The 12659-nt window shown below is 40.2% G+C and overlaps 2 protein-coding genes across 2 annotated transcripts in view; one reads left to right on the plus strand and one right to left on the minus strand.

The window, feature by feature from the left end:
• PWWP2A (PWWP domain containing 2A) overlaps positions 1-9325 on the plus strand; it is a gene marked incomplete at its 5' end in the record, with an annotated part of 29865 nt that extends 20540 nt beyond the window's left edge. The window contains one exon of the mRNA XM_082489880.1: positions 9086-9325. Coding sequence (XP_082346006.1) covers positions 9086-9099 — 14 coding nt within the window. The 3' untranslated portion in view covers positions 9100-9325. The remainder of the gene's footprint in view (positions 1-9085) is intronic.
• Positions 4537-12659, minus strand: part of TTC1 (tetratricopeptide repeat domain 1) — a 49181-nt gene continuing 41058 nt past the window's right edge. The window contains exons 8-10 of the mRNA XM_082489883.1: positions 11317-11341; positions 8570-8611; positions 4537-4568 (exon numbers count right to left, since the gene is read on the minus strand). Of these exons, the coding sequence (XP_082346009.1) occupies positions 8596-8611; positions 11317-11341 (41 nt within the window). The 3' untranslated portion in view covers positions 4537-4568; positions 8570-8595. The remainder of the gene's footprint in view (positions 4569-8569; positions 8612-11316; positions 11342-12659) is intronic.

Below are 12659 nucleotides of genomic sequence, written 5' to 3' on the forward strand. Positions count from 1 at the left end.
CCTTCTGTGAACACAAGGCAACATAGCAGTTCCCAGGCATAGCTGCGAAAGCAGTGATTTTGTGACTGCCTTGCTATCATGCTTTTTCCCCGCACAGTCGTTTTGTTGCAGTTGGGGATAACCCCCCCTGGGGCAGCTCTGGCACTTAGTGCCAGGAGCCGATTGTTGAGGGGAACTTGTGGATCCACAGCTCCATTTTTTTCCCCAAGAAAAAGCAATCAATGTTTTTGGTGTGAAGTAGGATAAACAGCAGCATGAAAACGAGCGTCATTGGTAAGATCAGGGCTTTTATACCTTAGAAGACCTGAGCCACCTTGCACATCCAACAGGAAGACAAAGGGGAGTAAGAGATGGTCTTGCGTTCCTGCATAACCTTCCCAGATAGTTTCTGCATGCACATGGCTGTGCTTTCCTGTGCTTCTGCCGGTGGAGATATCGGAAAAAGAGGTATCTTGTATCAGGGATGGTGTGGTGAGCAGGACTAGGGCAGTGATCGTCCCCCTGTACTCGGCACTGGTGAGGCCTCACCTCGAGTACTGTGTTCAGTTTTGGGCCCCTCACTACAAGAGGGACATTGAGGCGCTGCAGCGTGTCCAGAGAAGGACAACAAAGTTGGTGAGGGGTCTGGAGCAGAAGTCTTATGAGGAGTGGCTGAGGAAACTGGGGTGGTTTAGCCTGGAGAAAAGGAAGCTGAGGGGAGACCTTACCGCTCTCTACAACTACCTGAAAGGAGGCTGTAGGGAGCTGGCAGTCGGTCTCTTCTCCCAGATAACAAGCAATAGGACAAGAGGAAACGGCATAAAGTTGCACCAAGGGGAGGTTTAGGATGGATATTAGGAAAGATTTCTTCACTGAAAGGGTTATGAATCATTGGATCAGGCTGCCCAGGGAAGTGGTTGAGTTGCCATCCCTTGAGGTATTTAAAAGATGGATAGATCTGGTGCTCAGGGATGTGGTTTAGTGGTGGTTTTGGCAGTGTTAGGTTGATGGTTGGACTCGTTGATTTTAAAGGTCTTTTCTAACCCTAAATGATGCTATGATTCTATGAGATGTACAGTCTTTGTTCTTCTCTACTTGCCTACCCATGGTCCGAGGGGATAATGTTAACAACACAGGCTGTGCGTGTAAGTTGGCACCAGGATGAAATCAGGATCCCCTGTTGTGAGTTTAAATTCAGGCTTTGCTCGTTCAGTGCATGAAAAGAAATGGATCTGTGGGATTTATTTGGGCTACACGTTTGGGAAGTTCTTCTCAAAATCAGGACCATGCATGTTTTGAACAACGGTAATGCAGTTTCTATGCTAATGATTTTATTCTTCCATCCAGAGAAGGAAGAAAGGGCTGTTGGAACTGAGGATATTTGAGGTCTGCAAATACCTGCGGGATAGGTGCAGAGGCAAAGCGGAAATATGCTTCTGTTTAGTGGCAACTAGGACAAGAAAGAATATTTAAAATTATAAGACAGGGAGTTAAGATTAGGCACTAGAATATTTATTCCAGTTGTTATAGCAAAACCCTGGGTGGTGTTTGGAGAGTTGCATAATTTTTGTAATTACAGGTTTTTAAGAACAATAGATTAGGCTAACCTCTGTCAGGCATGGGTTAAATTAATCCTGCATTTGGGTGTGGGGTAGAATAGATGACATACCCTGACTCTGTGATGGCTCTGTCTTCTGTAATTTTGTTATTAACAATTCTGTTTTTGGAAAAACAGAATCTTTGTAGAAATATGCATATAATGAAAGATTCTGTCTCGTGTCCTATTTTTAGTCGTGCAGGAATCGCGCTTGGTGTAATGGAAGTATGGCCTTCTAACAATAGAGTCTGAGCTTCCACGTGTGGTAAAACTGCACTGCATCTCCTGCTGAGGGGCCTCTTCCATGCAAAATCATGTTTGGATTACATCATTTATATAGCATGTCAACTTTAAATTAGGGTGATCAGGGTAGGTTTTTGTTTTTGTTTTAAATAGATCTAGGTCAGTTTTCATGTTTGCTTACTAATGGTTTTGATGTCAACTGTGCAATATGAATAAGAAATATTCTGTTACGTGCCAGCCATGTGCTATGAATCTGTGATTTGGAAGGCAAGCCGTGTTCTCACTATCTTGTTACCATCACTAAAAGATTCTGTAACAGAAACACAGCATAATTCTGGTGACAGAATTGTCCTTGCCTGTTTTTAACAGGTGCATAAAGGGGAAGAGGGTACTTGCTTTGTCAGTAAAGTAGGCTGATACAATTCCAAGCACATATTTACTTAAATGCTAATTTTGCATCATGTTTTATTTAGTAACAGTTAGGGGTTTTGCTTGGCTTTAGGGAACACTTGTGTTTAATTGTACTTCTGCAGTGGTTCAGAATTTTAAAGCATGTGATGCAAGTTTTAGTAATTAGTAACTCTGGTGGAAAAACCACTAAATCCATAAAAACTGGCTTTTTCAAAGAAGTTGAGTTAGGGTTAGAACCTCAAGCTGCTCTGAATGACCTGACAATGCTGCAGTTGCGTAAGTATATGTATGAATGGCATTTCTTTATATTTGCTAGTACTAGGCATGACCTAGTTATTTTTTCTCTCCAACCTCAATTGGAAGGCGATCGATGGCAAAATTGTGTTTTTTTGGCCATCGGTAATGTTTGTTTAGTAGGTAGAGATTTTGACTCTGACACACAAACTTGTTTTTGTTTTGGTGAAAATACCAGGAAATGTTTGCTAGAGGTTGTAATAACAAGTGGTTGAAGTCTGAGCAATAGGAGAAGGAAATTATTATCAGATTACTCTTACTGGCTTCATGGTGCTCGTTTAACTTGGACATCATGAAAGATGCTGGAGATGTGTTTGTGAAAGCTCCCAATTCCCAACCAGTCCTTCAAGAAAAATAAGGAGAGATAGCTTAGTACTAAAAATACCTCTTCCTCTACCTTTTGCTCCCCCCCAAAAAAGCAAAACCAAACCCATTTTCCTCTATTTCGGCTAGGGAAAAGAACAAAAAATATTTTTTTTTCTCTATACAAGTTGCCTCGAAAAATCATAGCTGAAGGTTTTGAGTAGTTACTATTTTTTGGTTTGAATATCACGCTAACAATACTTGATTTTAGGAAAAGCACCCCTTTCCTTGAGATTTTTCAAGTGTTGAGGGATTTGGGGACCTAATCGCTTCTGATATGTTTGTATAAAAAAGCTGGTTTGGGCCGAGTTTTAGGAATTCTGGATACTGTGTTATATGTTTCAGTGAATCAGGCATGTAAACTGAAGAATGTGTGTTACTGCTCTTGGTTTTCCTTGTAATTGAGGCCCTGTTGTTAAAGATTGTCTTGGGCTGTAGAGGAATGAAACAGTTCTGCTTGCTTTTTAGGAGTTTATTATCTGGAAGAGAAGCCTATTTTAACTCTTCTTAACTGGTTAAAATTTGAATCTGTAGCAGTAAAATAACGTGCTGTTTCTTCTGTTACATAGTTTTGTACAGAGACAAAGACAAAGTATTCGTCTCCTAAAGAAGTTGCATATATGTCACTGTAACTATTTTTAAATTTGGGCTCTATTTTAAGAATTATGCATCTTCTCCTCCACAGTATGTGATGGGACATATTGCTGGGTTTACTTTCCTTTGCCTTTTCTTCCTCTTGATGGCTGCCCGTTGTCTTTCTGCTTTTCCTTCAAAGAGAAAAACAAATACTTTCAAAGGCAGTCCTTCTCATTGGACGTTAGTGAATACAGAGGCTCGTGAAAATTTTCACATTAAAAAAATCCGAATCCACATTACAGGGATGACTCTCAGGAAAGCGGCTGCGTAAAACGCAGTTGAGCAGGGCAGACATTCAGGACATGAGCGGTGAAAGGCCATGAGTTGCGTCAGTGCTTGTCCTAACACACATGCTTATATTTATTACTGCTGGTAATTTTTCTGGTGACTCCACAGTCTCCAGGAGTTGAATGAAACTGCTTCAAACAGAGTTCAGCCTGCTGTGAGCATACTGTACATCACTGGAGAGCCTTACCCTCAAAATTAGGCTTTGCTATCACTCACCTACAAATCACGGATTACACGACAAAGTGAATGAACTCACTGAATGATTGATAAAACAGACAACTTGCTGTGTTCACGAGGGTCGGGGAATTTAATGACGCGGATACCGAGCTGACGCAGGCAGCCTGCAAGTGTAGAAGCGCTGGGTGCGAGGGCCCAGGGACACTCCATCCTTTGTGGCAGCCCTGTTCTTTGTACCTTTTGTTCTCGGGGTCGCCAGTCCCTGCTCCGCGTGGTTCACACCAGGGAAATCCCCAGTTCCTCCACAATACAAGGAGAATAAGATATGTGAGTGCACGTGTGCGGCTTTATTTTTCAGTCACTATATCTGAGGAGCCTAATCTTGTATAGCCCTGCCTTAAACCTTTTCTAAACTAAACACTGCTATTGATCCAAATAAAACAATGTAAAACCAACAATATTTTAACTGGGCAGATCAGGCATCCCCTAATCAGTTTTCTTACCTTATAGCAATCCAGCCCAAGGGTATTCCTCACGGGTCTGGGCTAAATCCACATGCAGCACTCTGAAGTCAACTTCACTGTGACAATACAAAGGTTCCCATATAAAACATTTCATATTCATTACTTTTGCCAAACATGCAGGTAACAAGTGTATGGTTAGTATGTATGGGAATAGTGAGATTCTGCAATAATTAGAAACACTCTCGAAATTAGTAAACCTGTATTTTTTAATCTACATTTTACCCTGTATTTTTGCCTCCAAATCATAACATCCATGAGAGCCACTGGTCTTTTTCTTTCACCTTCTGTTGTCTCAGTTTTCTTCTATCCTATAATCACGTCAACAAAGATTATAATGCCACTGGCAAGAAGGCTTTGAATTTCGGTTTAAAGACTGTGTGAACAACCAAATCGGAGCAGTTTTTGTCATGCTTGCAATAAAGAACGAGAAGCAAAATACAAAGTAACTCCAATATGCTCCACAACTGTGGCTCATCTGCTTCTCTTTTAAGCAAATTTAGTTACTATAGTGAAGAAATTCTTGCTAGTTTGACCATAACGAATGTAGTGTACGCACACGGTTTTGTGTGAAGACACAAAGCCAAAAGGCGACACAATCTCATCTTTATGGGTTTTACCTGGAGGGGAAAAACGGTGTCTCATCTGAGCCATGTCCTAAAAAGGGGAGGAATAGGTGGTGGTTTTCACGTTTTGGAAAGCAAGACAAGTCTCAGACGTGGAAGCAAGTAGTGATTAACTAGATTTGACTACCAGTTGTCTTGCTGCAATGGCAAGTCGTCGCCTCGCTGTCACACTTGTTTGCGTTTTTCAGTATATGAAAAAATCTGGTCTATCACAGGCTGCATTGCAGAAAGGATGTAAAATGCTGCCAATATTGAATAGATAGTGCCCCAAATTTGCTTTTTTTAACTCTAAAATACAGAAATATCCCGGTCACCATGAATTAGAATCCATTGCTTCAGTTTCCACTTCTTCCAGGTAGTTACTTTGTCCAGCAAAAGTTCATAGTATCACTCTGGCTTTGAGCACCACATCCTTCAGTGGGCACCACAGTGTTTGCGTAGATGTTTGTATACGTAGATACTTTGTTTTGCTGTCTGCTAGTTTGTTTGCCAAGTGATGTGTAACTTCCCTTTATCGCTGCTGGTGAAGTCTAGTTTAAGCTCAAAAAAGTTGTTATCTGATTATTCTGTGAGTGTTTAGCATTTTTTCATGGTATGCTGTTGTCTGGAAAGCAAAAATAGCGCACCCAGAAAGAATTCAGGCAGGCAAGGAGGTTAATTGTTTTCTTTTTAAACCGTCGTCAATTCTTTACTCCTGTTAACTGGATTTTTTCTACCATAGGTCTCAACAAATGGCAGCATTTTACATCAGACTGACGGGTCCTGCTGCTCCCTTACAGTGTCTGACAGACCACTGTGGATTCAGACTGGGGGCACTGAAGTTATCAGTGAAATTGGCAGGTCTGTCTGGTTTAAGCCCTGCCCTAAGTGAAGGGTGCACTATGCTATCAACTAATCATATGCAAAGCAGGTTAGGACAGAGGTAATGAGCTACCTGTTATTTTATTTCCCTCTTCTATTTGAACACTTTGGATACAGCTGTTCTCCCTGACCTAACCTGATGTCAGGATTGATATATATATTTTATTGAAAAGATCCACCCTGAGTTTCTCTTTAGGCTTGCTTCTTGAAGTTTGCATTACATGATCTGATTAAATAACTTGACAGGTATAATGTAAAGGTAAAAAAAAAAGAAATCATTTAAAAATAAAGATTTTTGTCTCTTAACCAGCAATCCTCAAACATTTTTGCTCTGGGGATCACATCTGAGTAGGATCTACCTGTGGGCAGTTCATCTTCTGCCTGTGATTGTCAGCATGGCTTCTTGCCTTTGCTGATGTGTAAAAGTAAAATCAGGAAAGAATTTAGTAACATTTTAGTCTTTTTAGAGAAGTTTAGTACCTAAAACAGAGAAAAGAATGGAAAACATGAGCAGGAAGATCTCGATGAGAAAGTCACAGATGACATATGGACCAGAGTCAGGGAGACGCCCTTCTAGGGAAATAAAGTTCTTTCTCTGTTGGGGTGGGTTTTTTTTTGTCTTTCCAAAGCCCTGATCTGAGACAATAACACTTAACAAGTGTGCTTAACTTTCAGTGCATGCCTAAGTCCATAAGGAAATGTAAAGCACATGTTTAAAGCCAAGCAGACACTGAACATTATTGGGAATTCTAGCCCAAATATGTATTTACTGCTTAGGTCCATCATGGATATATGCACGTCTCTTGTATCTTTTTTTGTCATGGAGAGGAAATAGGGCGGTGAGGAGAACATACAGTTGCTGTAAAGGGAGCTTGATTTACATGAAGAAGTCATAACTTTTTATTAACATTTAAAAGTTTGATCCAGTACTATATCATTGCCTTAGGTCTGGGATTAGATATTCGATATGCATTGGTTTCAGTTTTTATAAACTGAGATTTGCTGCTGGTAAAACAGAAGTCTGGACAATAATAGAGGGTAAGACCAGTGATGTTTCTGGAGTCACTAGGGGTGGCATGCAGACACCGGTGGGAGAAGCGAAGCTCCTAGAGCTGGCTAAGGGCGCTCCAGAATCTCTCGATGGTAAGAATGGAAGAGTGAAAGAGAGGTGTAGGACCTGGCTGGGGCAGGAGCGGGAGTGCCTGGTTTGTAACGAACAGACTTTGTCAAGTATTGATTCTGAAAATCACTGCAGCCGCATCGATTGCTGTGTTGGTAGATGGGTGTGAAAAGTAAAACTGCCTTCTGTCAGAATGAGGGAACTCCCACATTGTAGTGAAATGGTCGTTTCCGTAGACCTAGTAGTAGTTGTACACATGCTCAGGTAACTGAACCAAATTATTGTCTCGTTTCTTCCTTTGTAGATCACAGAAGTTTGCTGGCTAGTAATAGTGTGACTGAGGCTTGAATTTGGAAGTGCGGGTGTTTGGACATACTGGCTGAACTGTCATTTAGCTTTTTATGGGATTTTTGATATTTCTGCGTGAACTTTGGTTCTCTGATATACTATAGAAGCTTCTCTTTGCAAGACTTAATGGATACATGATGCTAATTTAATATTAATCTAATTTGGGAGAATTTCTTATTGGTCACATGCTTTAATCTCCAATATTGGTTGTTTTGCAGCCTGGAATACTGTGGTGTTTGGTTACCTGCACCAACAGTAAGTACTGTTGAATACAGCGGAGCTTTGTGTAGTATCCTCCTCTTTGTAGAGGCTCTGCAGGTTCATCTCATGCATCTTAGAGTGGTCCATATATAAAATGGGTTTAATTATGTATCAATTCTGAGTATCATACCCAAATGAAGACCTACTGGGTATTGGAATGAATGCCGGCTTGTCTGCTGTCAGCACATAGCAGCTCAGTGCATCTTTGCCTGGATCTGTTAAATTTAATAATTAGTCCTCGTTTCTTCTGTTCAGCTTTCACAAAATTTCATTCCTATTTTAATCCTACTGCATTGTATAGGCTATAAAATGAATGATTTTTTCTGTGGTTTATGTTGTCCTTTTGTGGCACAGTGAGCAAACCGAGCAATTGAGAAACTCCATAGTTATCCCCTTTGTCTTCCCTGCCTCCTCTTGTGGTTGGACAGTTTTCGCAAATTCCTGTCTCCTACTTCTCATTTTTTTATATTCTTTTTGATGTTACTCAGAAGAGCTGTCTGTTTAGAAGAACTTTAGAATTTTCCTGCCTGTGCTATGAGTCTCTTAAATTCAGTTGTGTTTTTCACAACGCTGTTGTCAGTACTGGAAGACATATATGTACCTCTCAAATAATCTTAACAGTCAAAAGCTTAAGAGAATGGTAAAAGGAATCAACAAGACTGGCCTGGTCCTGTTGTAACCTTTTTTGTTCTCCTGTGTGGTTTCTGAGCAAAGGGGTTGGAACAGATGTTCTCCAGAGGTCTCCTCCAACTGATGTTATTCCAGAATTCTCCACGCTACACAAGAGGCAGGTCAATGCCGACAGGGTTACTCACTGGTGGTGGTCTCATGCAGTAGTTATTACCTGGACTGCTTCTGTCTGCTTTATCATCATTTTATTCCAGTTCTGTGGAGCAAATGGGAAAACATAAGCGATAATGGAAAAGAAACCCGATTAGCAGTTTTATACTTCAGTGCTCCCGTGCACACTCGGGTCTTGCATTTGGCGTTACAGTGTCAGATTTAGCTTTGTGTTGTGAACTACACATCACTGTATAGACTTTGTATATTAATCTCCCTCCTTCGTTAGCTATCTTTAAATTGTCTTTAAAAATTTAAATTCTCTCTGGATGCTGAAACGGGGTGAGATATAACATAGATTGGTACGGTAGCTTCTCTTAAAACTCCAGTCAACTGAGGCGTTTGTTCACTTGTGTATGTCTTGTGATAATGTAAATACTTTTTTTTTTTTTTCTTACTGCACACAATGCACAAAGCAGGTGAACTGGTAATTTTCTGGCCACCTCAGATTTTGCTTACCTACTTTTGCAATATATACTGGAAGACATTTAACCATTTTCCCTTTCTCTCCCCTTTTCAGCTCAGAGACACTAGTCAACTGCTGTTTTTATGGAACCTCACTACACTGCCACGAAGAGCACCAGCTCATCAGGACTGAAAGAAATCTGAGACTGAATTGTCCTATTTTTCCTCTGAAATCTTCACCAAGTAGTAAACATTTTTTTTTGAAGGGGAAAGGGGGTAAATATGTTAAAGCTCCCCCTCACACCCTGTTAGGGCACCTGTACCTAATGTACATTTTCTTTAAAATTTAAAAAGATGTTAGGAAATATTTTATAAAACTTTTTTGCAATAAATGACGCATGAAATTATTAAAGACTATATGACACTTACATGCAAGGAACCACTTGAATTATTAGTATGAAGAATCACTGCAAATAACTGGGTTTTTTTGGTAATGTGACAGTCACGTTTGTATGTTTTGATAGGTGCCAGTGCTGGAGCCAATTGCCTGGGAAGTTGACTGTAACTTTTGAACTTTTATTTTCATTCTTAACTTTAGCATTGCAATTTTCCATTCTCTGAGGCTTAGTTAGTATTTAGTGCAGGTGTTAGCAGAGCTGTGATCTGTGATCAAAAGCATGTCCAAAACCAATTGTATTGTAAAATATGAACAGTCCTGCTATATGAGACCAATATTTCCCATAGAGGTGATGGAAAGGACAGTGACCACAAACTCCATATATCTCTATATTATGGGAAAGCTCCTTCTGTGTGAATATGGTTGCATTTTATTTATGCTATTGTAACACTTAGGGAATTGAGGATTGTGGAATAACGTTAAGAAGGGCTGCAACGCAGAGAGCAGCATTTTGCTTATAATACTATAACAAGATGGGAATCATGAATGGAGAGTGATTAAATGGAATGGCATTTCTATTTCAAATCATGGGTTAATTTTTCCTTTTGACATAAATATTTTTCAGATAGGTAACTAATAGAGCAAAGTTTTATTAGTGTTTCTGATGGTTGTTGATCCAAGTTGCATTGACTTCTTTGAATAGCTATAAATCAAAAAGAGAAACCCAGTGGGTTTTATCCATTTTATTCCCCTCCCTCAAAGGTGTTTGGTAAGATTTATTTCAGTGGAGCTTGTGAATGCTGGACACGCTGCTGAAATACTGAATTATTAAATATTAATTTATGTGTCGCTGATTATTTGACATTGTGTGCACACTTTCTCAGCAATATCATTTCTTACAAAGTTCTTAGCAGGGGATTTATTATATAACCCGAGAAAATAAGTATTTGTTTTGAAGAAATGAAAATGTGCACATAATCTACTAAAAGTCAAATTTTTGTTTCTTACAGAAGTGAAAAGGCTTGTAGTAAACTCTTTTCCTCCTTACTAATATTCTGTTTTGATTGGAGAAAATTGAGTGACTTTTGTCTAGATTGTTTATAAACAGAGATACCTTTCTGAGAGGCGTCTGTCTCGGCACAAAGGCGGTTTCACAGCCTTTGTGTATGGAGCCTGAATTAATCACATAGAATTTGAAGTTAGGACAACTCTATCGTTTGGCTTTGATATTGGCAACAGGTTTGTACTTGTTAAACAATCGGAGAGGGGGGAAGTGAGAGGCTGGGACAGGCATCCAAATCCAGGACAGGCGTATCGGCAATACATGCGTACTGAGGCAGTTCGTGCTTCGTGTTGGTTCAGTTTCTGTTTTTCAGAGGTAAATTCTTTATTTATAAAGACAGAAATTGAATACTAACAGCTATTTTTTTAAGAAGTAGGCAGTATAATGCTGTACAGTAAGTTCAAATTGTACCATTTTTCATAACAACCTATATATTTTTTTTTTAATTTGAGATTAATGTTTCTTCTATGGTGCTTTTCCTTTTCACCAGTCGAAGAGGATCAGCAGTCTGGTCCTGTTCGTGGCCTGAGATTTGACTACAAATTAGAAAAATTAAGACATGCGATTTGAGGAAAGGGGAAGCGATTTGATGTGGTGTATGTGCTAGCCTTTCACATCCAGAGACCAAACCCCGATTGTATTGACAAGGAATGAGGGTCTTGGCCTAATAAATTACATTTTTACCCCCACACGAAAAAAAAACCCGAACAAAAAATAACCACCAAACAACATGGCACAAAACCGTTTCTGCTCAGGAAAAAGGCCCAGGACTGTAATAGCAGGGTTATTGCACATGGGATTGAAAACTGATTGATGTTGTAAGTAGAAGCCAGTAGTGCCTGCCTGTGTGACATCTGACTCTTGGCCAGTGCTCCATTGTCCTCACCTTTGCGAGCGCTTGTGCACAGCAGCTGAAATACAAAAAAAATACGCGTAAGAGAGATGCAGGTCTCTGCATTGGAGAATATGGGTATATAAGCAAATAGCATAAAAATAGACAAGGTAGCTAACTGTATTTGTGTTTGTTTTCACAGAAAGTATTGCAGCCATTTTGTTTGAAACCAGATTTTCATTTTGAAATGAAACTGTCAGGGATATTCTAATGATAGAGAATTACAGTAATGTATTGCTTTTCACTTTTTTGCTTTAGTTGCTTAATATTTAAGCTTTGCTCCGTGCTACCTTCTTGTCTGTATATTGAATGGTCACTATGCCTCTTTCATTTTGTAGACTTGAACGAGGAAAATATGATTCACCCTTTAAGGTTTGCTGAGAAGTAAATGATAAAGAATGTTGTGTAACATTTATTCAAATAAAGCCTTGATTTTTTCCAGTGCTCTTTTAAAGGGAAATAATGTTGAATAATGTTTTGATGTCATAACTTCCTTGCTTTATCAGTCCTTGACCCAAAAGCCTTTCATTTATGTTAACTTTTTTTTTTTTTTTTCTGAATTAAACAAAAGATTAAACTGAGGTTACTAGTCCACTGCTGGAAGTCTGTCACCTGGACAAGTCTCTGTCCAACCTTACCTTTCACCACAGTGGCTAAAAGATACCAAGTCATGCTCAACCAGCCGGATGCTTCTCACAAGCAACGGGGAAAAAAACCTTTTCATTTTCTTGTGTAATTAACAAGAAAAGATTATGTGTACGTTGTAGAGACAGATACAAAGAAGCCCTGCTGGCTCTGTTCCATGGCTGCGACTGCACTAAGTCCTGGTTAAAGGAGGAAGGTTGATGCCATGGGGAGAAGTTGCTGCCCCTTGCAGACGCGATTCCAGCGCGGTCGGTGAGTGCCGAGCGAGGTGTGGAGCTGGGGGCGAGCTCAGGGCTCCCCCAGCTCTGCTGGCAGAGCCAATCTCACTGCGAGCAGACGAGGTCCCTGCCGTGGCAGCAGCAGCGAGGCACAAAGCAGCTGAAACACAGAAAGTGCTGGGCCTTTGAATACCTGCACGCTGCCTGCTGAGCTTTTCTTTGGCTGTTTTTTTTTTACTTGCAATACTAATGGTTTCAGACAAGTCTGTCCGTTGCAGGTAAGTGTAATTGGGTATTTCTCCGATTAGGGAAGAAATGCCTTGCACCGAGCTGCGTTATATTGCCATGGTGCCCAGTAGGAGGAGGGGGAGCAAGTTGTGTTGTAACCGCGAACTCCTGTACCGGAGCTCTCCATTTCTGGCACTGTGGTCAAAGGAGGGCCGTGTTGGCAAAGATTTCTCCAAATGGTAGAAT

Source organism: Vanellus vanellus (assembly GCF_965231255.1).
Source record: "Vanellus vanellus genome assembly, chromosome: 13".
Lineage (NCBI taxonomy): Eukaryota > Metazoa > Chordata > Aves > Charadriiformes > Charadriidae > Vanellus > Vanellus vanellus.